This window comes from Eutrema salsugineum, unplaced genomic scaffold (assembly GCF_000478725.1).
Source record: "Eutrema salsugineum unplaced genomic scaffold, Eutsalg1_0 scaffold_13, whole genome shotgun sequence".
Lineage (NCBI taxonomy): Eukaryota > Viridiplantae > Streptophyta > Magnoliopsida > Brassicales > Brassicaceae > Eutrema > Eutrema salsugineum.
Genome location: NW_006256885.1, coordinates 7,121,219 through 7,146,289, shown reverse-complemented (window position 1 = coordinate 7,146,289; position 25,071 = coordinate 7,121,219). Strand labels below are relative to the sequence as shown.

Genomic DNA, 25,071 nt, shown 5'->3' with positions numbered 1-25,071 from the left:
TACTCAAAATGATTCATAATTTTTTAGCTTTGGTGTCCATGAAAGCTCATAAAGCAGCTAAATAGCAGCGGCACCATATAAATTAACACATACCAACAACAAATCCCTCGTCATTTGGTTTAATCTATACAATAAACCGGTTTACTTGAATACCCGATTCAATTATATTTCTCTCTTGTTGTTACTTATATGTAAGGCGTTTGCCATGAACAAACAATTAATCAACAATAACATCTATCTTCTTCCTCAATCTCTTCTTCCCTTCTTCTCTTCTCTCTATTTTTTCTTCATCAATCACCTTCCCGTCGCTAAATCTCAGATTCTTCGGGGTAATTCTTTACCTCCTAGGCTGTGATTTACCATTCCTCGAGCTCTCGGTGAGTTCTAGATCGGATTTATCGGTTACTCAGCTTTTACTGTCTCACTGATTCATCTCTAAATCGCCATTTATTGAACAATCTGACGCCGATCGTAATATCTCATATATGTGGGTGTGAAGGTATTCATCTTCACGCGGGTGTCGTTTTCTTCGATTCGATCAATTGATTTGGTTAGAATCTGTCGACTCGTTTGGGCTCTTTGTATCTCTGGGAGATTTTCCGTTGCAAGAGATCTTTGATCAATGGGTGTTTAAGCATTCGCTGTAGAATGTATCATTGATTTTTTCCGGTGAGATCGGTGAGCTCAAGTTCTGTTATTTGTTCCCTCCTAATTGGGATTCTAATAGAGATATGTCCAGTAAGGTATGGAGATGGGTATTAGGGTTGATATACATATTTGCTGTTGCCACGATTTGGATTGCAGCCAGTTTTGTAGTCCAGTCTGTGGTGGATGCTGGCGTCTCTCCGTTCCTGATCACTTTCATTTGTAATTCACTGTTCGTCGTTTATCTTCCCCTGTTTGAGATCGGTCGATATCTGGAAGATGCATATGGGAGTTTGTTGTTTTGGAGAAATAAAAGGTCGCATTTACGGGAATTGGTCGAATCAGAGAAGGCTGTTTTGCTTGGAGAAGACGTTGTTTCAGGTGTGAAATCAGATGCACCTGAAGGATCAGGGCTTTTGGCGAGACAGGAAGGAAATAGTGAGGATGGTGATGGAATTGAATCTGGATTGGACAATATAGAGCGTGAGATAGATGCTAGTGTCAGTGTTAGTGGTGAAATCTGTAGCAAAGGATTAGATGAGAAGGGACGTTGGACACGGATGCGAGTTGCTAAAGTTAGCCTTGTGATATGTCCGTTTTGGTTTTTGGCACAGCTCACTTTCAATCTCTCTCTCAAGTACACAACAGTTACGGTAAGAACATCGAAAACCCCATTCTTGTTGCCCTGTTCTGAAAACTACTTTGTAATGCTCGACTTAAAGATGACTTTTTTCATTTTGTGAATTGCAGTCAAATACAATCTTAAGCAGTTCATCAAGCCTTTTCACCTTTCTGGTATCACTAATATTTTTGGGAGAGAAGTTCACGTGGTTAAAGCTCTTCAGCGTTCTTCTTTGTATGTCTGGGACCATAATTGTGAGTATGGGTGACTCAGAATCCAACTCAACTGCAACAGCTAAAAACCCTCTTCTGGGAGATATCCTTTCCCTGATCTCAGCTGCGCTATATGCTGCCTACATCACTCTTATACGCAAAAAGCTTCCAGATGATGATGAAAGAAGCGGCCGCTTCAGTATGGCTCAGCTCCTGGGGTTTCTAGGTCTCTTCAATTTCTTTATTTTCCTACCTGCTGCTCTAATACTCAACTTCACAAAGCGAGAACGCTTCAACGCACTAACCTTGAAACAGTTTGGTCTAGTTGTTGGCAAAGGTATGCGATCCCTTATATTGTCTCAGCTCTGTTGGAGTTATGGTCAACAAATATGGAAACAACAGGATTTGATAACGCAAGCAGTAAATTAGGATTTGATGTTGGAATGCTGTTTTGAATGATGTGTTTTCAGGTTTGTTAGATAATGTGCTTAGTGACTATCTATGGGCAAAGGCAGTACTTTTAACAACAACCACAGTGGCAACAGCTGGGCTAACCATCCAGGTTCCGTTGGCAGCCATTGTAGACAGCTTATCAGGGAACAAACCAAGCTTCACCGACTACATTGGTGCTGCAGCCGTAATGGTTGGCTTTGCAGGCATCAATATTCCTTCAGAGACGTTTTGCAGATCCAAAGAGACAGCCATTGAGTTAGAACCTGGGACTTCGTTCACGGATCCTCCCCAGACTGTGTCGGATAGCATAGATGTAGATTCTTCAAGGACCCTGGTGTCGTAGTAATTGTGTCAAATTCGAGAACCATGATTCTTTCTTATGTCGTTTTGTTCTCTTATTTTCTTTTGTTAACCTCTTTTGGGTTGGTGGTTTATATGTAAATCGTTGAACATGCTAATAGCTGGGAAAATACATAGTAATAAATCATTATCCGATTGGGTTTGTTGCTGGCCTTTAGTGAGCCCAATATTTCCTCAAATTAAGCCCATTAAAATCTGTTATTGGGCTCAAAATTTCCCCAATTTTTCTTTTACTGAAGGCCAAACAGTGGGCTTTATGGACTCGATATCATCCTCGCAGTAAGCCCAGTAAAATCTGTTATTGGGCTCTTAAGTACCCCGATTGTGTTTGCTGATGGGCTTTATTGAGCCCAATATTATCCTCTAAGTAAACCCAGTTAAGTCTGTTATTGGGCTCAAAATTTTCCCGATCGGTTTTTTGCTATAAGGCCACAATAGTGGGCTTTATGGACCCGATATCATCCTCGTAGTAAGCCCAGTAGTCAGTTATTGGACTCATAATTTTCCAATTGGGTTTGTTGCTGGGCTTTTGTAAGCCCACTATTAACCTGACATTAAGCCAATTAAAATCTTTTATTGGGCTCATAATTTTCTCGATTTGTCATCTACTTTAGCCCAATTGGGTTTGTTGCTGGGCTTTTGTAAGCCCACTATTAACCTGACATTAAGCCAATTAAAATCTTTTATTGGGCTCATAATTTTCTCGATTTGTCATCTACTTTAGACCATACTAGTGGGCTTTTTGGACCCGATATCATCCTCGTAGTAAGCCCATTAAAGTAAGTTATTGGGCTCATAATTTTTCCGATTTGTTTTTTGCTTTAGGCCGTCATAGTGGGCTTTATGGAGTTAGAACCTCTTTTGGGTTATATGTATAAATCGTTGAACATGCTAATAGCTGGAAAAATATTAATAAAATCATTCAAGATTCAATACACCATATGATAAACAAAGAGTTTCATCTCTGTTATTAGACTAAGCAGTCGCATTGAGATGTCCATACTTTTGCATGACTCTTTTTGTTGCCATTGCAGCTGCCTCGCTAGCTCGTAATGTGCCTTGTGCCATGAGAGCTGCAAACTCACGAGTAATCTCTTCCTGAATCTTGGTCCTAGCATCACCCAATGGATCCTCTTTAACCTTCTCTTTACTAGTAGCTGACGGTTCAACAACAGGTGCCACCTTTTCACTTGGATCTGAGGTTTTAGCATCGTCGGAGTTTGAAGCATTTTCAAATTTGAAGTGATCTCCGTTGTCAGATGGTTTTGGACCTTCATCTTTGCTAAAAGCACCAAAAGGTTGAGGTTGTGGCCTAAACTGTGGAGCATTAGGAACAGCGCCTGCTCTCAGGGTTGTTTCAAGGTTTTGTATCATAGGCACTGCAAATAAAGAGATAAAAATCAGACCAGTTCAGAGGCGAGCAAAATGGGAAAAATTGCAAGTTATCAGAGACTTACTTAAAAGACCACCCATTGGGCTGTTCAAGACTTCATTGGGAAGTTGAAGAATGTAGTCTGGAATTCCTTTACCAACCAAAAACTGAGCGACCTCATTGCTGAAGTTGTTGCAGTTGTGAGTAAGCAAATTGTAGGAATCAGCGGTGTAACGAGGACTGATCTCCTGCAAGTACATCTCGAATACGTCTTGAGGAATATGTGACTGACCCAACTCTATCGTTCGCACTGGTGTTCCATAGGGAGTTGTTCCAGCTGGCAAGTGCTGTATTCCTCCTCCAAAGAAGTATTCATTCCCGTAGATAACTATCCCCGTATGCCTTTAGAAGGAATACATCGCTCAAATGTTATTATTATACAAGCTTTCAGGACGAAGAAGAAGACTCATACGGAAAGGATACAAAGCAAAACATTTTTAACAATAAGCAGGTTCATATACGAAGGAAAACCACATTTGGTTAACATCAAAAGCAGAAGCTTACACACAGCCAACCAAACTCTTCACTCTTAGCGCGTTCATATCTAAATTGCGTTGAAACTGAAAACCCGACTATCAAGTAAACGTAAGCCTAAAATCCTATGAAACACTAGCCAGCAAAATGGTCAAAGATTCAGTTTTTATTTGGCCTAGATATTATTGTGGAGTGTACCCAATAGATTAGACAATTAAGATTTCACAAATTGTGCAAAGATATCGAAGAGAGATAACTCACCATACACCTTCGATGACCTTTCCCAAAAGTGATGCCGAGAGCTGCCGTGCCAAGCCTCGGCTTAGGTCATAGACATTCAACGAAACCCAATGCGCTTCCTGCCATATTGCATATTTCACCCATTCAATCACAGCTAACAACGAGGCAACAGATTTAACTACGGACCAGAGATGAAGTAGATATCATACCTCAGCCATTTTTAGAGAACAAAACTCTAGATATCCGTCACGCAACTATCTGAAATTATAAGAAAACACAGAGTCAAAACGCCCGCACAAGATTTACCAACGAACAGATCTAAAAAGCTATAATACCACAGGCGATTCCAAAAAACTACAAGACCTCCTCGAAATTGAGCTTCCGCAAATAAGATTTTGAGCTATTGCAGATCAAATCCACTACAAATTCCGTACAACTATAAAACAACCTTTATATGAGTACCCGCGAATAGAAAATCCAAATCTAGAAAATATCAAATCTAGAACCACGATTCTAAAATCGGGACATGTAGCTGGTAAAAAAGATTGCGAAAAAGAGGCAGTGATCACCTACGAAACCCAAAGAAGGAAAATCGCCGCTCTTTCTTCCCCAGCAAGCTCGGAAAATTTTGTCGATATGCTCAAATCTAAACTTCCTTCGAAAGCAATGGTTCAGAGAGGGGGGAGAGGTTTATAAAAGCAAGCGATTGGGAATTTCGAAGATTCTTCTACGACGTCGTATATCCAAACCGTCTCTATTCTATACCCTTCTAGAACGTACTACCCAATAAGATATTGACAACGTTTCTTCTCCCAACCAGACTGTTCCGGTTCGACCGACCAGAATCTTTGAACAGAAACGTTACCGAATTATAGAAGATTATTCGCTTCTTTCCCAATTGAATACAGTATAGTAGTTGCTTATGCACAAAGCCAAAAAAGTCTTTGGTCAAATTCAGACAGAAACGATTTTCTTTCTCGTGAACCTCATAAAAGATTAGAGACCCATATACAGAAGTGTAACATTAAAAAAAAAACCATTTATTAATTCTATATCAAAGAAATGCGAAGTTTAGCCGTTTATTAATTCTATATCAAAGATTCAAAAGAGTTTGGGTAATCTAATCTTAGTCCGTGAATATCCAAACACTACTTTGTTTTGCCAATTCACAATCTTGGTATAAATTATATGTAGTCACTTCTTGATGGAATCAAGATATAATCATAAAATGTACTTTAAATTTTTAACAGAAATTATCATGTTAATATTCCTAAATTAAGACAGATTCATGAACTGTAACTCCCAAAATAAATCCGGTACAGACGCACAAGAAAAATTAGAAAAAAAAAGGGGACAAAGGATAAACAAAAACGTCTAATCTTACGGACAAAACCATTCTGGTTGGGCAAATAAAAGCCTGGACTTGAGATAAGTTCTATCGAAAACAAATGAAGAAAAATTATAAGTAGTGCTTCTTTTTACCAAAACAACACATTATGCCCAAGGACGCAGACCACAATGACCCGGACCTGCTTAAGAAGAAGATTTTGAGCTCACGAGTTCTTCAACGGTTGCAAAGAGGCGCATTTTGGCACCCGAGTTATCTGAAAAAGGAAAAAAAGAAAACCGCTTCATACAATAGCTTTGAACATGACTTGTGGCTCTAAGCATGCACAGTTATGACATGGAATAAAGGTTTCTTACCATTGTGAGCTATTACGCATTTTGTTGGATTTGGCGATGAAGTTGTAGAATCCAATCAACATAACCAGTCGAACCGCCCATCTGGTCCTCAATGAGATTTCTGAGGAGAAGGAAGCCTTCTCGGGGTTGTTCTCCTTGCCTCACCAGAAAACACATGGGATGATATGACGGATCAGTCTCCCTCACTTTCTTTATCAACCTCATTAGTTTCTTTGACATCCCATTCTCTTGCTCTTGCAGTGTAACCTAAGACCCACCACGAAGAAAGACACATTGTGATGTTTCAGAAACTTTAAAAGCAAGGAACCAGTATCGATGCATATAAATCATTCCATGTAAAACCGCTTCATATTTTCATATGTAAGGAAACCAGCAAAAAGAAAAAATACTACTGATGCACATAAATGATTGGATGTCATGCCCGTTCAAAAAATTCATATGTAAGGATGATGCTTGTGGATAAAAGAGCATACCCTTGAGAGCTCTGCTGCAAAGTCAGTCCCAAGAAGATTTTTAGCAATGTCAGGTGAAAGCATCCGGCCAAACCACAAAACCAATCGAAAACCATCATCATAAATGTAAAGGCCTCTAGAATCCAAACTCTCTGCAGCCAAAGGCAATCTCCTTAATACGTCCTTAAGGTCATCATGGTCTGCTGATGGCTGCAAATATGTGAATTTATAAATGATTACGAAATTTTCTGAAGAGATGTCTGATAGTGTACATTTAGATAGAGATGCACAAACCTTTAAGAGCCACTCGTCAACACGGAATAAATTTGGATATAAAAGCTTCAATAGCTTTTTGACAGGCAGAGCCATCATGGTGAAGCCTGCCGCACAGCGCTCATCCAGTGAAGCATCAGCAGCTCCACGTTGAAGAGGAGTAGACTTACAAATTGACATTCCATACAATGGCAAGAACTTCAGAGACTCTGGGTATATTAATCTAGACCCCAACCGATGCTGCACCGCGTGAAGATTACGATATTCTCTGAGAGCTTTAACAATCTTTTGCTGTATTGCATTCCGTGCGTCATCCAATTTCGCAGACAGAGTTTTCTCAATTGCTGCCGGATTAAAAACGGTCATTAAATAGTATCCAAAGTAACATATGATGCTACTGGGAAAAACTTGAGTGTATCTTACCTAATCTAGTATATACAGAGACAATGGAACCAGTGTCTGCTTGTCTATACATCTCTCCAAGATCTGTTACCACTGGTGCAACAGCTGTGTGTACCCTTATACGCCTCTCTCCGCAAGAAGCAGTATATCTTAGTTCTGTTAAGGATTACTAAAACTACATGATGCATTGTACCAGCTGAAAATCAAACTTCAAACTCAAGTATATTTTAAATAAAACTATTCAAGGATACAGTAGAGCGACTTGGAAATACACAGTCGGGGTTGTTAACAATGTCTCTTCCAGAGTTAACTGCATTGCATATGCTTTGTCACAGTCAACAGCAGGAAGAGCAAGCAGGTCAGTAGACCTTAGCATGAAGTTCCCATGGTATGACGAGAAACGAATTCCTGCATGCAAAAATATATAAGATCAAGTGTACCAACGAATTTAGCAAATCTTGAGTGACGTAACAGGTAGCACAAATAAATATTGTATCATAAACTATTAAACCTTTTCCACATCTTATTCGCATAACCGATTCCCAGGCAGTTTCCCTTGTAAGGTCTCTAGCCAGCTCGTGTCTTAACTTATCTCCATGAATAGATGATTGGAAGCCTGGATAATAGTACACCTGTCCTCCAGTGTATTTTGCCAGAGTCCCTACACAAACCAATGCATTATACTACATAAAAATTAATAAAGCCTCCTTATTTTTTTTTTCAAAAAAAGCCTCCTTATTTAAAACAGCAATATTTAAGGGGGAAAAGGCAACACTGTCCATTGACTCCAAACCCCTGAAATAAAACATCAGTGATAACCATGACGTTCACGTACCTAAGGAGGCAATATCAGTGTACTTATCACTGAATGCATAAACATTAATTCCTATCTGGAACTTGGTACAATCGGCAGCCATTTGCTTATAGAAGGGGTCTTCAGCTACCCTTAAAGCATATTCTTTGTCAGTTCCATAGACACGAGGATCATCTCCGCGCAACTTTAACCGCCCAGCACCAAGAGAAGGTATCGAGTTCTGGAAAATTAGCAACTTGCCACCAAGTTGGTTCTGAAATAGAGAGATAAAACAGAGTCAACTACAAACTGATACGAACTTCAGATGAGGATCCATATAGGACACCGACATTAGATAAATCATGTCATTTTCATCTTATATGGCATATTAACTAACCATAACCATGAACGCTGCTCTGAGGGCTGGACCAAAAGCCGATTCCAAATTGACATTATCTTGAAACATCAGAGGCAGACTATCCAAAAAGGCTTCCACCACATTTCTAGATTCAGATAAATTGACAAGGAGATCATCCGGCAATGGGACAAATATATCATCTAGATCCGAAACCACCATCATTTGCGGCTGGCTCAAAGACGACTGCATTGCCAAGGTCCAAAACTAATAAATGCCGGAAGCTAAAGTATTTTAGGACAAAAATGCGTATTCCTAATTCTCTTACCTTCATGTTGTAAAAATGTAAAGTGCTGTCATAAGTAATAAATCCAATTTGAGTTCTGGGATAACCAGGCAGATTATCCAAACACGACTTGATTGTTTGAGCAACAACCTGCCAAAGGAGCAAAAATAGGTCAGTGTAAGCTCTAAGTTTGAGGAAAGCTTGCCTCTAAAAGAGAGAGCGTGTCTAATCAAGTCGATATCAGATAAAATACGGCATGGATTAGTGCTTACTACTAATGCAAAACAAAATTACAAGGTGGAGTACTAAAATCCAACATGCTTACCTCAAGCATCCCACTTTTAGAAGCCGAAATTGAAACATCAATGAGGAAGAAGTAGATTGGTGGCATCGGAGGCCGAACCATGTATTCAGTTGGAGCAATGATTTCAACACTACCCTTTGTCAGCTCAGGCCGTTGATCCATGTCCATTCTTCGGCCAGTAGCATCCAAATGTGAGAAGTATTCACCAGGCACTGAGCAAGAAATTTGACCCATAACTATGAATATTCATCTTATAAGCATATGCCCGAAAGTACTGAACATAGAGCCCCAGCGGTCAAATAATTTATAAAGAGTAAAGAAAGGACATCCAGTGACTAGGCAAAGATTCATATCAGATGCACAGGTATACTGACAAAGATAACATTCCACCACAAAAGAAAAAACATACACCACCAAAAATATTTCCTTTTAGCTTTCACCAGATCCATTTACAATAATTCTATTGATAGATAGCCCTTCCCCCATCAACGAAAACCAGAGAAAAACCAGAACATGTAACTTAAGCACAAACACATTAGACAAAGACAACTGGAAAAAGTGCAAGACCATTAGACAAGGTATATTTAAACAACAATGATGTTCTAAAGCACTTTGATGAACAAACCAATCCTGAAGATGTGGAATAATTACCATCATTAAGCATAGAGCAAATATTACACCGCCACTTTCTTCCAGAATCTGTAAAAGTCACATAAGGATTCACATAGGTACGGCATCTTCTGCAGCGGATGATGCCAGTGGAGCCAAAATCAATAAGTGGTACTTCCTCCTGAACAGATGAAAACAACAATTTTCAAATAAGGGAAAGTTATACGTGGCTCATATGTAGCACGTGAAGAGTTCCAGATTATGAAAACATGAAAGACTTTAGAGACTTGATTATTAGCTTATAGAATACTAACCCCTTCAGGAGCCTCAGCAAGGGGACAAACCACAGCTCCTAGAGGTAGATGCCACCTCGACGCCAGAGACTGGGAATTTGGTATAGCACTAGTTGTCAGCCGTAGATATCTAGAATGGCAATTCATGGGGTACATTTCAGCAAATGAATTTGGCTCCACGTCACCGTCCAATGGCCTTGGGAATGATGTATGATCAAGTCCTGGCTCCAGCGATCCCGGAATATTTGAAAGGGACAGCGAATTAAAATCTTCAACCAATCCTTGAACGTTACTAGGAGGAGGTGCATAGCTTGGATGCAGATTCTGCTGTGCTGCTAGGTTTGGGTGCTGAGGAAAACCTCCTACCTGAGGAGGGTATGACGAGACTGTAGTCGGGGGGCCCTGCGATGCAGACTGGAATGGCATTGGTGGAGCCTGTAATACCTGCTTGCTGGGATAGCCAGGAAAAGATGGTTGTAAACCAACCCCACCAGAATAAGACGGGTTCACTGGAGGCATCGACTGTTGAATAGCAGGGGGAGGAGCATTTCCTCCAGAAGTCATGCTTTGTGGTGGAGGTCCCATTGTTACAGGCGCCATTGGTTGCTGTGGGCGAAGAGACATCGGAGGGGATAGGTGACCTGCAAGCGTTTGAGTTGGTGGTGGACCACGAGGAGGGTTTTGTGCTGCCGGGAAGGGCGGGGATGGAAAACGCTGGAAAGAGCCACCACCAGGAGGACCATACGCCGTTGAAGGAAACGAATTTGATGATGGCGGTGGAGGTCTAACCCCTGGAATCTGAGAAACCAAAGGAGACTGGACAGGCCTCATCGCACCAACTGGTGGAGCCATAGGAGGACCAGAAGGTGTGAAAGGCCTTGTTGGTTGTGAAGCAGATGGTGGGAAAGGTCTAAAGCCAACCGTCTCTGATCCGGTGGCTGGTCCACCGGATTGAGGTGCAGCTCCTGGTGGCGGAGCAGATGCGAATGGAGAGGAGGCAGTCCTAGCTGGAAAACCCTGATTTTCCGTTCCCATTATAGCTCACAAGTTAACAAAACTGTTGTCAAACTGGAATCACGAGACCAGATCAATTACAATCCAAGATTCAGATTGGTTCACAGAAACCTCATATCCTCTGGAATAAACTGATGTAGTTCCCTTTCACAGTGTCGAACTGGACAGATCCGCCTCTCAAAATCCTGTATTTTTCTTCACACAGCTTTCAAAATTGGGAACTTCTGCAATGATCTCTCGTCTGTTGATCTGGCTTAGATCTCGTCTGCCTAATTCCCACTCTCTTGTTTCTATTGCTTAACTTTTCAATTCCGAGCAAGGCGATCTTACCAGGTGATAGATATCCAGTGAAAAACGTATAAGAGAAACTTCCTCTCCGTTGGTGATTTTCCCTTCTTCTAAAGATCAGAAAGATCTGGATCAATAACCATTGAATATCAGCTGAAATATCTAAATTGACATCGATACGACATGTTTAAAGCGCGAAGACTACCTTTAACTTAGAGAAAGCTCGAGAATCTGCGTAGCACGAAACTGATTCCACAGCGATCAGCTATAGATCGTGAGTCGTGACCCTAAGAAGATTCGACACGTAATAGGAGAACCAAGCGCGGCGAAGGAGACGATGTGATGTATTATGGGCCACGAATTGGGCTTACAGTTTTGTATCTTCATCCACAGCCAGTTTAGCTTTTCTCTATTTATCTTTTCTATACAAATATTTTTCATCAATCTTTTCTAGAATGTATAAAATAGACAAATTAAATCCTGGGAAAAGAAATTCGAATGTGACTTGCAGCTCATTTGATAGCTAGACAAGGTCCTTTAAATAATGTATTCTTCTCCGGATGTATATAGAGACATATGTATGATCTGATGATCACCATGTTGGTTAACAAACACTTTTTATGCTGACCTTTTAAATTCAAAGGAATATAATCTATTTTTGTCGAGACAACTAGAAAAAGAAAAAAATAACTAATAGCACTAAAACATTATAAATTTTCAGTTGAATATATAAAATCTCTTTCTTTGAGTAATGAATAAATCATTTTTTTACATTAAAATAAATAATATATTTGTGGCACACTTGAACATCTGTGAGAGATATAACCCATTTCTGCATACTTTTTGAAGAAAAGGTAATGTAATTTTCAGAATTTAAATATAAGATGTCTTGTATAACAATACATACAGATGACTCAATTTCCCAAAACCCACCACATCAATTCTCATGGAGAAGAAGAACATAGAGAGCCAATCCTAAGACTAGAAGAGGAGCAAGATACTGAAAGAACTTAGTCAACAACAACTCAGAGTTCTTGTTAGCCTGATTCTGCTCGGTCTGATTCGAATAAGTTGTAGTACTGGAATCCTTGGCCTTGGTTGAGTGAATTGAGTCTATATCACCCACATAAAACTCATCTAACAAAAATTTTGCAGATGAACTATGACCCACTTCCTCAAATTCATCAGTTGCGTCTTTCCCTGAAAACCAATCTTGTATTTTCATCACCATGATTACAAAATTAGATGAACTCAAGTGATTCTTCTAGCTTTTTTACCTGAAGCAGACAAAAGTACATCAACGCCACCAGGATGGTCGTCCAAGAACTTGGTCACATCATAGACATGTTTCCGTATATTCGCAATTACACAAAACTCGACCAAATCGAAAGTTCCGAAAAAATTCTGATAACAGAAAGGGAAAGAGATATTTTAGGGAGACCTTGCCGTTGATGAGGAGCCAGCAATCTTGGCGGCTTCTGTGCTGAGAAAGCTCTGACAAGTCTAAAACTTTTCCATCTCCGGCCATCTCCAACGATAGATTTTCAAAGTTTCTGGTGTACAATTTCAGGTAAAGAGGTCCTTTTATTTGATTCTCTGATTGTTGAGACTTGAAATCGGCTCTGTCACCAACCGCTCCGATTGTATGGGTTCCAGAATCCACGCTTTGTCAGTTGTCACAACTCACGTAAGTGCATTGCGCATCCCTTCCTCTTTTTCTTCTTCTTTTCAACTTTCACACTTTGACCCCTATACTTTATATTATTTTCTCAACTACCTTTCTGATTTAGAAATAAAGTCCATAGTTTTGAAGACTAACCATTTAATCCCAAATTAATGCGATTTTTGCACTATTAATCAAACTAGTCCCAACCAGAAAACGGTTTTGAAGGAGCCATCATGATATCGCTTTAGGCTTAACCAGAGTAGCTAAATCCTTTTTCCGACCATACACACAAATATTAAATTTTAAAAAACTCTATATTAAACAAAGTAAAAATCGCATACAACAGAACCTCGTAATATTACAATACCAGGTCGGCGCAAAACTTGAGGAAACATTCAAAAACAACGATATTCTGATAAAATTCAGTACTTGACAGGTGCAAGAACGTCCAACTGAGATCCAAGCTTCTCTTCAGCAACCTTCTCGGCCTTAGCTCTGAGTTTGTTAAGTTGCTTCTTTCGCTCATAAACCACTTGAGATCTTTCTTTTCTCTTATTCTCCAGCTCCTGCTCATATTTCATCAAACATACATTCATTAGCTTAACATCTCTCCTTCTAAGTCAAGTAAGTGTATTCGGATGCGCATCTAAGATTCGTATGCCACGTTATATCTATACTATAGATAATCAATTCAGGCACAGCAAGCACCACATCAATTAAAGTGCAAACAAGAGAATCTAAGAGGTGAAGTGTGATATATACCTTGATGGTGTCGTAGTGGTTCCACCCGACTTCAGAAGAAAGACGGCCCAACAGGCAGTATTTGTGACCAGCCTGAAGCCTCAGGACCCTAATAAAGGAGGAAGATTCAACGGTTTAGGAGATGATATTAAACAAAATCGGAAAAACTGAGCGACTGAGAGGGTAAAAGAACAAACTTGAGAGCATCAGGAATGACCATCCTCTTGATCTTGTTATAAGGAGGAGGGACACCTTCAAAGACCTTCAAACGGTCAAGGGCAGCAGCTCCACGCTTAGTCTTGTGCGGAATCATACTGAAAACAATACAGACTCTAGTAAGTTAGCTTCAAGTACTTTCAACAAGAGGATATCTGAATAAATAAGCAGAAATAAAGTAACAATAATGTAAACTCTTGTTCTATATTCATTTACTGTATTTAGTGAAACTAATAAAGCATCCAGAAACCCACTTGAAATGAGAAATTTACAAAACTAAAGGGCAATCAGGCTACACTATTCACAGTACCAAATTACTAAAATCAATAGCGAAAGATCAAAACTCGGGGAATACAGAGAGAGGAAGAGATGGATGTACGAACCCGCGCACGGTGCGCCAGAAGATCTTGGACGGAGCACGGAAGTGAATGGGCCCGTGAGACGGCTTAGTGTTCATACGCTTGCGGAGGAATCTCATGTACTTCATCTTCTGACGGACAAGTCCGCCGGAGAGACAAATTTCCTCGCACCGGACAACCACAACCTTCTGGCCATTGAGCAGCTCCTTAGCCACAATCGACGCTAAGCGACCTAGCATGTGGTGGCGAGCATCCACCACCACGCGCTTTGCGCATATCCCTGACCCCGACACCATTTCTAACCAAACTCCTGATCAGCCGCTGGTTTACTTCTCCGGTGTGGTTACAAGTGCAATAGAGAACTTCTTTTGCGATTTAGGGTTTTGCATTTGCCCTTTTACTCCATCTAATTGGGTCAAGACCGCTGGTCGTTGGGTTTAAGGCCCACCTCTCCTCATTGTTAAGTTAACTACCAAATGGGCACTTAATGAATACAAAAAACATATAAAAAGGTTAAAAACTAAAAAGTTCCGTCAACAGCAGGGTTCGAACCTGCGCGGGCGAAGCCCAACAGATTTCAAGTCTGTCTCCTTAACCACTCGGACATATTGACTTTTGATTAGTGTGATTATATTTTTGTATATAACCTGTTTTATGATATCTCAGGAAAAACAAAACTTATATGGACCAACGTTTCTGTCAAAGTTTAACCATTGCTAAGCTCAAAGTTTAACTGCAAAATTCGACGTTTTTAAGGACCAACGTTTTGGTGACATTAATGATTACCATGTCGGTTTAGACATTAAACTCTATTTATGGATTATTCAGCTGATATTATCCCAGCAGCTACAAAAACCATTGATGAAAGGCTATATTAATTAAATTCTCATGATGGAGAGTTGGAGACGACATATAAAAAGCTTTTCAAGATCAATCCGCATCTTTCTGACTAAGAAACTAAGCGTTATACTAATACGGTAGAATTGATCTCCATCCCACAAATTTCATTAAACCTGTTAGTCCTTAGTCATAAGACTTAATAATTCACACTGATAATCAACAAACAAATAAGTAAATAACTTTTTTGTGGATACTTCTTAATTTAGATCATACTTTTTTTCACCTTAAGACTCGTTCTTCCTTACTCATTGATCCCCATTTCAAAACACTTTTGCCCACAAACTTTCTTACAATTCAAGGAGGTTAAAAGAAAAAATAAGTCTAGATGTTAAAAAGTTAAATACAATCCCAAATCCACAGAAACAAAAAAATCAATCTAATCAAAAACGATGTTCATCACTCTTTAAATTCGATGCAAGAGGTAACATTTCCATTTGTCAACAGAAGAAACAATTCATTTTGAATAAATTTTGTTGAGCGTTATTTGATCGGGTTCCGATGATGGAGAAAGGTTGCGGGAGACGGCGTGGGGTTAAATGTCGGCGTTAAAGAGCCGTAGTAACTCCTTAACCGGATTAACTTTAGACGCTGTTCTTGGTGGCGAGATAGTTATACCATCATCTCCACCGTCGCCACCGCCTTTGCCGCAAAAATCTCTCGTACCGCACCACACAACGACCCAAACGCTTTTCGATATCATACGCGAGGAATACCAAAAGGAAGGGCACAAGGATCGTACCACGTGGCAGATTTTCCGTGAGAAACTCCGTCTCAAACGAACCGGTTCTGCTTGGACCTCTTCTCTTCATATCCCCGCCTCGGATATACTTATCCACCATCCCAAACACCTTGAACCGGCGTTCCGATCACACTCCGCCGGTTTAACCAACGATAAGATCAACGCGATTCCGATGTCGGATCCACCTGGTTCTTCAGGACGCCCGATGTTCACCCGCGGATCCTCGATGCGGGTCGGGTCGAGTAAAATCCCGGACGATTCGGCTGACATCAACATCCTGGGAGATGGACCACCGTCGAGGAGCTTCAAGCCGCAGCTATCACGGCACGACTCCGTTAGAGATCACAGCGACGGCGAGGAAGATAACAGACGCCGTCATCCGATAGTCACGTTCGTGGAAGAAAGACAGATGTCGGCGAGAGAGGCTGTCGCGGCGCAGGAAGCGGCGGAAGCAGAAGCAGCGGCGGCCGGAAGCGACGATGAGGACGAAGACGACAACGAGGAGGATGATTCAGGAGAAGCGGAGGAGAAGAACTCATCAGCAGCTCCTGCGCCGAAGCAAACGATGTCGCTGATGGATCTATTGGAAGAGACGGATCGGCAAATGGGATTAACAGGATCAAGATACGCCATGGACGAAGAAGACGAATACGAAGAAGACGAAGAAGATGAGAATTACGAGGAAGAAGAAGAAGATGGCCACGAAGGAGGAGAGGTTAGTTGCTGCGTTTGTCAGGTGAAAGTGAAAGGCGCGACTAACACTCCTTGCGGTCACACGTTTTGTAAGCTCTGCTCTAAGGAGCTTATGGCTCAGAAAGGCCATTGTCCCGTTTGCAGTAGCTTTGTCCTTGAATTCCTCGAGATCTTTTAGAAACCATTTCTCTTCAAAACTTACTATTTATTTTTGGATACAATTTTGAAAATTTTCCATATTTATTTTTGTTGTAATGATGCTACATAAAGAATCCCAAAACATTGTTTTATTTCTGTTTAAACTTTTGAGCTTAGCAATGGTTAACAAGGCGGTTGTGACGGGGACATCGATCAGGTTCTCTGACAATGTAAATCTGATCTCCGACTTTACTGCTCGAGTCTTGATTCCTATACCATGTCCATAATGCCCATGTCTCGTTCTTCATCTGCGATAGTAAATTAAAAATCTTATTAATTTAGAGACTAATCCTAACTTGGTTTTGATGCGTTTAGGAATCCATATTTACCTCTAGGATTCCATGGCCAAAGCTGCTTTCTCTCAATGCACTATAATCAGGTTGCCGATCCCAACAAAACTTACCAGACGTGGTGAAGTTCCAGCCGCAAAATTTTCCACCCATGGCCGGATCCGGTGTGGCTAATGGTTCAGGACATTTACCCGGTTCATCAGCGTGCTCAATCGCCATCTTTTCACGGTTACCACCATCACCAATCACAATGTAAACCGGACCACACGGGTCCAGTTCGTAATTGTAAACTCTGTTCGACCGTTCATAAGCATGAACCTGCCCAAAAACGTTTTCACACAAAGAAAACACAGTCAAACTAACTTAAATAAAAAAGGCCAAGATAAAAAAAGACAGTTTTATGTTTCGGGTCTTACATGTCCGTTGAAGACAATGTCGGTACCGTAAGAGTAAAGTAACTCCTCCATAGCTTCTTTCATGCATTCGGCTTCTCTGTAATGCGCTGTGTACGAGCTATACCATGGTGGATGCCAAGAAACTACTAGCCATGGAGTTACCGATCTATCGAATTTAGCTAAATCCTTCTTTAGCCACTCATATTGTTCCCCTGCACACAAAAAAACCGACAAAACCAACCCTTAGAAGATAATGCAAAAACATGCAAATTTAGAGGTCAGAGTCTTGAGAATACTAAACCTGATTTGTCAAAGTCGATGTAGGCACCGAGCATTACAAAGTGAATCCCGCCAGCGTTAAAAGAATAGTAGAGCGTAGAAGACGAGCCGCTTTCTTTAAAAGGGAAAGCGAACCTTGAGCTATACGCTTCAAATGTTTTGTTTTCAACTTGCAATTCGATCTCATGATTTCCTTCAACCACCATAAATGGAACTTTAGAAGTCAGACTCTCCATAAATCTACCCCAGTAATCCCACCGTGGCTGATGCGTCTCGTGTATAGGCGTCTCTGGGAAAGAGCAAGAATAACAATCCGAGCTTGTCCCGTTCGTTAGATACAAGTTTGCATAGCTCACATCGCCGATCAATAAAACAAGATCCGGAGAATTGTGAATCAAATGGCTAATTGTGTCGGTTGTGTTGTAAGTGAGACCAAGATCACCCACAACTGCTATTCGGCCGGGGTAACTCGAGGGCCTAGAAATCGGCATTGTCCTGAAATGGTGTATCTTACTCATAGCATGTCGTGAAGGATCCCCACACCGATAGTAATAGACAGTACTTGGTTTCAGCCCTGCGTTTAAACCAAAAAAAAAAGAAAAAAAATCCCTTATCAAGAATCAATTAAACGGCTGCGGTCTTGATTGTTTCAAACGCTAATTGTGTGTTTACGATTGGATTAATGTAATTTTTTTTTATAAAGTAACAATTTTAAAAACGAAAACATTTTCACTCTTTACAAATATTTTGTAGATTAAAAACGCAAAAAAAAGAACATTCGGTTTGCGTTCCCACAATTACCAAAAGATTATTTTTTGATGTGCTAGTACAGGTTGTCATTTCATTTAGAAAATAGACACACCAGGGAAACGCAAACGCAAACTCGAACGCTCAATGGTGGCCTATATCATATGTATAGCAAAAAACAAGAAAAGAGAAAGAAGAACCTGTAATGCGAACATGGTGTATGATTCCAGAAGTATAGTTAAGGAGACCGTCAAAAGGGTAAAGTTGACTATAAACAAGTGAATGTCCTTTGGCTTCATGACTCAGTGAATGCCTCAAAGTACCGAATTGGACAATACTGTCTATAGTTGTCGGATCTAATGGCTTCACGTTCTTGCCGATTTGGAACTCACCTTTCAAACCCAACAAATAATATCATTAATAATTAAATACAAACTTATACTACCAAGAAAGAATCTTATCTTTAGTTCGTTGTCAGTTTTCATCAGAGTCACAAGATCCTAACTTTAGATAGAAGTAACTAGCTAAAATGTTGCCTAAGAAAAAAAAATATACAAGTAACTAAAAAGCGTAAAAGAGTTGGTGATAAGATATTAAGGTTCGTCCTCTAATGTCAGAGTTAGCATTTATTACATGATACTTCAGTTTTTTTAAGATGAAAAGATCTTAAATAAATAAGTAAAGAATTAACTTGACCAAGAGAGTTACAAATCACGTAATTTTCAGTGAATGAAAAAGTGATCAAAAGGTGGAAAAATGAACCTGTGATCCAAGAGACCCAGATGGAATCATGATCGGAGGAGAGAGAAAGAGAAATCTGCTCGGGCTCAAAACCAGTGACGTGGCGGCGGACGCGAGGATCGGTGTGAGGTAAATCGATTGCTTTTCCCCGAAGGGAGGTGTCTAATGGCACCGTCACCGGAACGAACGGACCGTCCAACGTTGTCGGGATATAATCGTCGGAGGAGCTTGCCGGCGAGAGAAGGCAGAAGAACAGAAGAAGTGGAAGTCCAAGGAAGGTGATAGAATCGCAATGAAACGCCATCGTTTTCACGGGGTGGTGGCGGAGCTTTTCATACTAGTGGGCGGCTTTCTTATGTTGTTGTTGGCCTTAACGTGTTTTGTGAAAGTATAGTTTAAAGCCCGATTAATTAGTCATTGTCGTTAAACAACAACTCCCTACACATTTAACTCGCAACTATGGTTGATTATGAGACCGAAATCTTTTCCAACATAATAATAAGAAGTTTTTTTTATGATTTCTCGGACATGTAAATTATCCGTGCAGTTCGAGGAGATTTGTATTATATTTAATTTGTAGCACAAGTAACGTTTTGATTATATAAATTACTTATTCCAATCTTCTGTGGTGGAAAAAATCTAACCATAATGTTTTTGTGCCTTTCTGCTTTGTATTTTTCTGGATACTTTAACAGGTTTTGGTTTGCATTGCCAGTTCTATTATTATTTTTTTCTTGGGTAGAGTAATGTTGGATATTAGTTAGAATGTTGTGTTATTTTATCTTAAATTTTGGATTTTTCTTATTTTTAAAATATGGTGGTACTCATTTCTCAATCTTGATTAAATTTTTCCTTGCATAGGTCGAAAATCATTCAAGTGTAGCATATACAAAACAGATTTGTATATTCTTTTCATCGACATATATATTTATGTTTTTTTTGTTTGTTTGTTTGTTATAAACACATACTTATGTTACTATGATTATAAGTTTTATGAATAGCATTCTACAACCACGAATTTAACACCGAGTATAATTTTTCGTATATGACCCAGAAGCTGTATGTCAAATATCAGCACATAACATGCTTCCTTATAATATTAGCATATTTTTTTTTTTCTAAATGTTGAATTTTTCATCTACGATTTTGATGTTAGTGTGTATGATAACATCGTTTATAACGTTCACAAACGGTGGTCAGTTTGAGTTATCAATGCGCAAAAAGTTATCGCATTAGAATCAACTTCGTTAGTTCCACTCATCAATTAGCCTTTTTATTTTCACCATACAGTATGCTAATTTGTTTATGTTGGCTCTAATAATGAAGATTTGACAAATTCTCTCTACATTTTATTTTTCCAAATATGTAGCTTAATTTGTAAAATAACTAGTAGTAGTATTGTCCAATCTTGGTAGATACCAATTCACAATGTTTGAATAATTTGGTTGAGGAATTAATTGGCCTCTTTTGGTCTTATAATTCCTTAATTCCTTTTTTTTTTTAAGGCTTTCCTATTTCGGCCATTTCAGCGTTTAGGCCTAAAACGCATTTATCCTCGCCGGAGGTCAGCGACCTACTCTGTAATGCTCGATCTCCGTTAATACGTCAGTCACCGACTCCGGCGTCTATCGGTGGATCCGATTATGGCCCGACTTATTCTTACCTGGATCTCTTTGTTAATTTTGCAATCGTATTTGATTCCGATCGCTTTCGGGTCGAAAGAAGTCGAAGAATTCAGCGAGGCATTGCTGTTGAAGCCTTTGCCTGATCGCAAAGTTTTAGCTCACTTCCATTTCGAGAACCGAGCTCCTCCGTCAAACTCACATGGCCGCCATCACCATCTCTTCCCCAAGGCTATTTCTCAGTTGGTAATATAACGTCTTTGTTTCTCCCTCAAAAAATGAATTGAGCTTAGAAATTAAGGAGGAAATGTTCGTTTTCGTTTGCGCTGGAAAGGAAATTTCAGGTGGGATGCGATTAGGTCGTCTCAAATTCGCATCTCTTCTTAGCTTTGATATTCTGCTTGCGAATTGGAGGTTTAAGATCTTGGAAGATTTTATCTGTTTAGCTCTTATGGTCTTGGATGTAGGCTTGACAGCTTCGGAAATTACCTATGTTTGCTAGAGTTTAGACTGTATTTAGTGTAGCTGTTTTAGTTTTCTGAAATCTCTGAAACATGATTTTCTTAAACAGGTTCAGAAGTTTCGTGTCAAGGAGATGGAACTATCTTTCACTCAGGGTCGTTGGAACCATGAACAATGGGGAGGATTTGACCCGCTTTCAAGCATGAACGCGAAGCCTGTTGGGGTCGAGCTGTGGGCTGTGTTTGATGTACCTCACTCTGAGGTTGATACTTCTTGGAAGAACTTAACCCACGCATTGTCAGGGCTTTTTTGTGCTTCCATCAACTTTCTAGAATCTTCCACGTCGTATGCAACTCCTACATGGGGGTTCGGGCCAAACTCAGACAAGCTGAGGTATGGTTCACTGCCACGTGAAGCTGTTTGCACTGAGAACTTGACCCCGTGGCTAAAGCTGCTTCCGTGTAGAGACAAGGATGGCATTTCTGCATTAATGAATAGGCCATCTGTTTACAGAGGGTTTTACCATTCACAGAGATTGCATTTATCCACGGTTGAATCTGGTCAAGAGGGATTGGCTTCTGGCATAGTGTTGGAGCAGACACTTACTGTTGTTCTTCAGCCTGAAACTCTTTTCGTTGGAACAAATATACAGCCAACTTGGTCCATTAACTCCCTCTTCGGGAGAAAAGTTGTTGGAAGATGTGTTCTTGCAAAGTCAAGTAATGTATATCTTCAGATGGAGGGTCTTTCTGGTCACGAATCAAAGAATATGGATACAGAAATGGAAGCACACGAACTCTGGAAGAACGCAGACTTTGAATTGTCCCTTAAGCCAGACAGGATTCTTCGGGAAATCAACAGCTTTCTTTTTATATTTGATATTGACATATCTAGTGACAGCGAGCCATTTGATCTTGGCCTTACTTGGAAGCTTCCCGTAAAGTGGTCATGCCAACAAGCTCCATTACACGCGAGTCGGTTTTTAATGGGAAGCGGGAACGAAAGGGGTGCTATAGCCATCTTGTTAAAAGCGACAGATTCGCAGGATAAATTATCGGGCAGTGATCTCACCAATGGATGCTGTACACTAAAAGCAAACATTTTCCAGATTTTCCCATGGTATATAAAGGTTTATTATCATACTCTTCAAATCTTTGTGGATCAACAAGAGAAGACAGGCATGGAGGTCTTAAAGAAGATCAATGTCTCACCATCTACGGATAAGATGTCATCTGGCATGATGGAGATGATGCTGGAGCTACCATGTCAAGTGAAATCGGCAGCCATATCCATAGAATATGATAAGGTGATATTTTGTTTTTCATACTTTCCATGTGTACTTTTCTTCACTTATCATAATCTGATCGCCAAATCATTTGATCTTAAGTGTCAGAAGACTATTGTGTTTACTAATTTGTTTCTGAAAATTTGGTCAACAGGGGTTTCTACATATAGATGAATATCCTCCTGATGCTAACCAAGGATTTGACATTCCATCGGCTTTGATTAGCTTCCCCGATCATCATGCAAGTTTAGATTTCAAAGAAGAACTCAGCAAATCGCCCTTGTTTTCAAAATTAAAGGTAGAGAAACGATAGAACACTCAAAAGAGTTAAAAAGTTTCTGCGTTTGTGCCCTACTTCAAATAGAATAACTTCAGTTGTCCTCTGGATTGTCGCAGGAAAAATCATTAGTGCGCTCTTACACAGAAGTATTGCTTGTACCTTTGACAACCCCTGATTTTAGCATGCCTTACAACGTAATCACGATCACATGCACCGTTTTCGCATTGTACTTCGGATCATTGCTCAATGTTCTCCGTAGACGAATAGGTGAAGAAGAAAGGTTTCTCAAAAGCCAAGGTCTGTCACCAAACGCTGCTGAGAATCATTTGAGGCTCACTTCATGACAAAACTTATCTTGATTCTAACTTCAAGTTTGTGATTTTTTGTGTTTTGTCCAGCAGGAAAGAAAACAGGTGGGCTTAAGAAAATGTTATCAAGACTCGTAGCTAAGATTAGAGGGAGGCCAATTGAAGAACCATCATCATCGACTGAGTCACCTGAAGCTCGATCTTCAGTCTTTTCTAGTAAACTTTTCTTCAAATTCATATTAGTTGCAGGAGCTGCTGCAGCTTGGCAATATTTTTCCACGGACAAGTAGGCTCAGAACTTTGAGTAGACACCAGTTGTACCATATGTATAACAAAGGTAATTTTGGACCCTGTAAAATTTTTTCTTAGAGTTGGAATTTTGCATTTCGTTTTTAGTCAAATACTTGAGAGGCCCACAACTATTACAACAGCCTGCTCTATTTCTACATTGTCTTTCTCATCTTATCTTCTTACAAGTAGTAACCATATCACTATCTTCTCTTATCCTCTTCAGACATCACTAATGAACTGCATTTTAATGGCGTTTTGCTGACTCCAGTCTCTCTTCGTGCAACATCTTTAAGTCCCCAAAGTACATCAAAGAAGAGACCCTACTGGAATTTTACCAAAGGCATCATCCATGTTGAGTTTTAGTTTCTTGAGTGAGTGCGTATCTTCACACAATAGCTTTCTCTTGTTGCATCTAGAGACCAGAGGTTCACCAACTGATGAAAATGATAAGTCAGATTTAAACTCACAAGTCAGAAGTAGATATTCAAAACCACATGGTGTAACAAGGTGTTGATACCTGAACACGTATATTCTTTCAACTTCTTGTTTCTGTTTAAACCAAGATCGTTGCAGGTTAAGTCCTCTTGAGGATCAGAGTACGCTCCTGAGAAATAAGTCACGTATCAACAAGAAATATAACTGACTAAAAAGAGGGATTCGAAATCTTCTTGGGAAACTAATCAAGAAAAGAAAACACCAAGATTTGCCAAACTCACTTTTGGTACCGACTTTAGAGAGCTTGCCGTCGACGAGGAGAGCATCGGCGTCGTCTTTTCCAGTAGACAAGCCTTTAGCTGAGAAGAAAGCGAGCAAAGACTGCCACGTCACGGAAGAAGCCATTAGATCAATATCTCTGCTTATGAAGTGACCATTGAGCTTCACCGTCGACGGTTCGAGCCCAAACGCTGCGGCTATGGACCTAAAGTCCAGTTTCTGATCGTTCCAAGCAACCCAGTCAATAATCTTCGATAAAGAGGGACACAAAAGTCTGACCTTCCTCCAACCGTCGTCTCCCGCCATCACTCTGCTTTAGAGGCTCCAACGAAGAGGTTTCCCGAATTTTCTCGTATGGCTAACGGTACCTTTGTAGATTTCTCTGAAACCTTCCGACTAGAACCTTCTGCCTCCGCCAGCGATTCTTTGCTGCGTTTGCGAATTTCTTTATCAGTTAATTTCTTTATCAGTTAAATGGGCCTTCTGCAAAATTCGTGGGCTTTTATTTCGGCCCAAATCGTTTTTTTTACGACAGCTTGACCCAAATTACTTTTCGTCAATCTTGACATTACAAATCAGTTAAACGGGCCTTCTGTTATAAGGGAAAAACTTTATCAGTTAACTGGGCCTTCTCCGATATTCAGTGGGCTTTTGTTTTGGCCCAATTTTTCTTTTTAGTGACAACTTGGCCCAAATCACTTATTTACGGATTATTTCGTTAATCTTGACATTTCAAATCAGTTAAATGGGCCTTCTGTTAAATGGGAATTTCTTTATCAGATGGGCCTTCTGCGATATTAAGTGGGCTTTTATTTTGGCCCAAATTGCCTTTTCAACGACTACTTGGCCGAAATCACTTATTTACGGATTATTTCGTCAATCTTGACATTTCAAATCAGGGACGAATAATTATGAAAAAAATACTATTCTTCTG

General features: G+C 40.1%; 9 protein-coding genes and 1 non-coding gene across 16 annotated transcripts; 3 read left to right on the top strand and 7 right to left on the bottom strand.

Moving 5' to 3' along the window:
* The first annotated feature begins 237 nt into the window (after positions 1-237).
* Positions 238-2,434, top strand: LOC18025160 (uncharacterized vacuolar membrane protein YML018C). 2 transcript variants are annotated; one of them, XM_006407810.2, is made up of 4 exons: positions 238-377; positions 500-1,298; positions 1,396-1,816; positions 1,950-2,326. In XM_006407810.2, the coding sequence occupies exons 2-4, from the start codon at positions 732-734 to the stop codon at positions 2,273-2,275; spliced, it is 1,314 nt and encodes a 437-aa protein (XP_006407873.1). In that variant the 5' UTR covers positions 238-377; positions 500-731; the 3' UTR covers positions 2,276-2,326. The 2 variants fall into 2 exon arrangements, with proteins under 2 accessions (XP_006407873.1, XP_006407872.1); XM_006407809.2 differs by having other exon boundaries at positions 238-1,298; positions 1,950-2,434.
* A 756-nt stretch (positions 2,435-3,190) lies between these two features.
* Positions 3,191-5,131, bottom strand: LOC18025159 (desumoylating isopeptidase 1). 2 transcript variants are annotated; one of them, XM_006407808.2, is made up of 5 exons: positions 5,008-5,131; positions 4,648-4,696; positions 4,460-4,557; positions 3,750-4,066; positions 3,191-3,671 (listed from the first exon to the last, which is right to left on the bottom strand). In XM_006407808.2, the coding sequence occupies exons 2-5, from the start codon at positions 4,654-4,656 to the stop codon at positions 3,268-3,270; spliced, it is 828 nt and encodes a 275-aa protein (XP_006407871.1). In that variant the 5' UTR covers positions 4,657-4,696; positions 5,008-5,131; the 3' UTR covers positions 3,191-3,267. The 2 variants fall into 2 exon arrangements, with proteins under 2 accessions (XP_006407871.1, XP_024015776.1); XM_024160008.1 differs by having other exon boundaries at positions 5,012-5,120.
* A 525-nt stretch (positions 5,132-5,656) lies between these two features.
* Positions 5,657-11,550, bottom strand: LOC18025158 (protein transport protein Sec24-like At3g07100). 2 transcript variants are annotated; one of them, XM_024159168.1, is made up of 14 exons: positions 11,417-11,550; positions 9,931-11,338; positions 9,659-9,797; positions 9,029-9,219; positions 8,746-8,853; positions 8,460-8,663; positions 8,105-8,336; positions 7,781-7,930; positions 7,521-7,677; positions 7,291-7,418; positions 6,889-7,211; positions 6,616-6,804; positions 6,143-6,388; positions 5,657-6,042 (listed from the first exon to the last, which is right to left on the bottom strand). In XM_024159168.1, the coding sequence occupies exons 2-13, from the start codon at positions 10,942-10,944 to the stop codon at positions 6,155-6,157; spliced, it is 3,069 nt and encodes a 1,022-aa protein (XP_024014936.1). In that variant the 5' UTR covers positions 10,945-11,338; positions 11,417-11,550; the 3' UTR covers positions 5,657-6,042; positions 6,143-6,154. The 2 variants fall into 2 exon arrangements, with proteins under 2 accessions (XP_024014936.1, XP_006407870.1); XM_006407807.2 differs by having other exon boundaries at positions 9,931-11,321; positions 11,417-11,528.
* A 598-nt stretch (positions 11,551-12,148) lies between these two features.
* Positions 12,149-12,739, bottom strand: LOC18025157 (cytochrome b5). Its single transcript, XM_024159516.1, has 3 exons — positions 12,653-12,739; positions 12,489-12,555; positions 12,149-12,411 (listed from the first exon to the last, which is right to left on the bottom strand). Exons 1-3 carry the CDS (start codon positions 12,737-12,739, stop codon positions 12,149-12,151), a joined length of 417 nt encoding a protein of 138 aa, XP_024015284.1.
* Positions 12,740-13,172: 433 nt separating this feature from the next.
* LOC18025156 (60S ribosomal protein L13a-1) lies at positions 13,173-14,626 on the bottom strand. Its single transcript, XM_006407805.2, has 4 exons — positions 14,218-14,626; positions 13,816-13,932; positions 13,640-13,727; positions 13,173-13,443 (listed from the first exon to the last, which is right to left on the bottom strand). The coding sequence occupies exons 1-4, from the start codon at positions 14,487-14,489 to the stop codon at positions 13,300-13,302; spliced, it is 621 nt and encodes a 206-aa protein (XP_006407868.1). The 5' UTR covers positions 14,490-14,626; the 3' UTR covers positions 13,173-13,299.
* Positions 14,627-14,724: 98 nt separating this feature from the next.
* Positions 14,725-14,806, bottom strand: TRNAS-UGA. The gene has a single exon. It is a non-coding gene; the product is annotated as a tRNA-Ser (tRNA).
* Positions 14,807-15,397: 591 nt separating this feature from the next.
* LOC18025155 (E3 ubiquitin-protein ligase RNF34) lies at positions 15,398-16,768 on the top strand. Its single transcript, XM_006407804.2, has one exon. It carries the CDS (start codon positions 15,630-15,632, stop codon positions 16,701-16,703), a length of 1,074 nt encoding a protein of 357 aa, XP_006407867.1. The 5' UTR covers positions 15,398-15,629; the 3' UTR covers positions 16,704-16,768.
* LOC18025153 (purple acid phosphatase 15) lies at positions 16,752-19,626 on the bottom strand. Its single transcript, XM_006407803.2, has 6 exons — positions 19,197-19,626; positions 18,635-18,826; positions 17,710-18,261; positions 17,430-17,620; positions 17,053-17,331; positions 16,752-16,971 (listed from the first exon to the last, which is right to left on the bottom strand). Exons 1-6 carry the CDS (start codon positions 19,477-19,479, stop codon positions 16,837-16,839), a joined length of 1,632 nt encoding a protein of 543 aa, XP_006407866.1. The 5' UTR covers positions 19,480-19,626; the 3' UTR covers positions 16,752-16,836.
* Positions 19,627-20,677: 1,051 nt separating this feature from the next.
* Positions 20,678-23,916, top strand: LOC18025154 (GPI transamidase component PIG-T). 4 transcript variants are annotated; one of them, XM_024159704.1, is made up of 6 exons: positions 20,678-21,043; positions 21,369-22,565; positions 22,699-22,842; positions 22,941-23,121; positions 23,223-23,469; positions 23,692-23,916. In XM_024159704.1, the coding sequence occupies exons 1-5, from the start codon at positions 20,819-20,821 to the stop codon at positions 23,420-23,422; spliced, it is 1,947 nt and encodes a 648-aa protein (XP_024015472.1). In that variant the 5' UTR covers positions 20,678-20,818; the 3' UTR covers positions 23,423-23,469; positions 23,692-23,916. The 4 variants fall into 4 exon arrangements, with proteins under 4 accessions (XP_024015472.1, XP_006407864.1, XP_024015470.1 ...); XM_006407801.2 differs by having other exon boundaries at positions 23,226-23,469; positions 23,647-23,897; XM_024159702.1 differs by having other exon boundaries at positions 23,647-23,897.
* Positions 23,613-24,559, bottom strand: LOC18024642. Its single transcript, XM_024159705.1, has 3 exons — positions 24,140-24,559; positions 23,941-24,027; positions 23,613-23,857 (listed from the first exon to the last, which is right to left on the bottom strand). Exons 1-3 carry the CDS (start codon positions 24,441-24,443, stop codon positions 23,730-23,732), a joined length of 519 nt encoding a protein of 172 aa, XP_024015473.1. The 5' UTR covers positions 24,444-24,559; the 3' UTR covers positions 23,613-23,729.
* Positions 24,560-25,071: the final 512 nt, after the last annotated feature.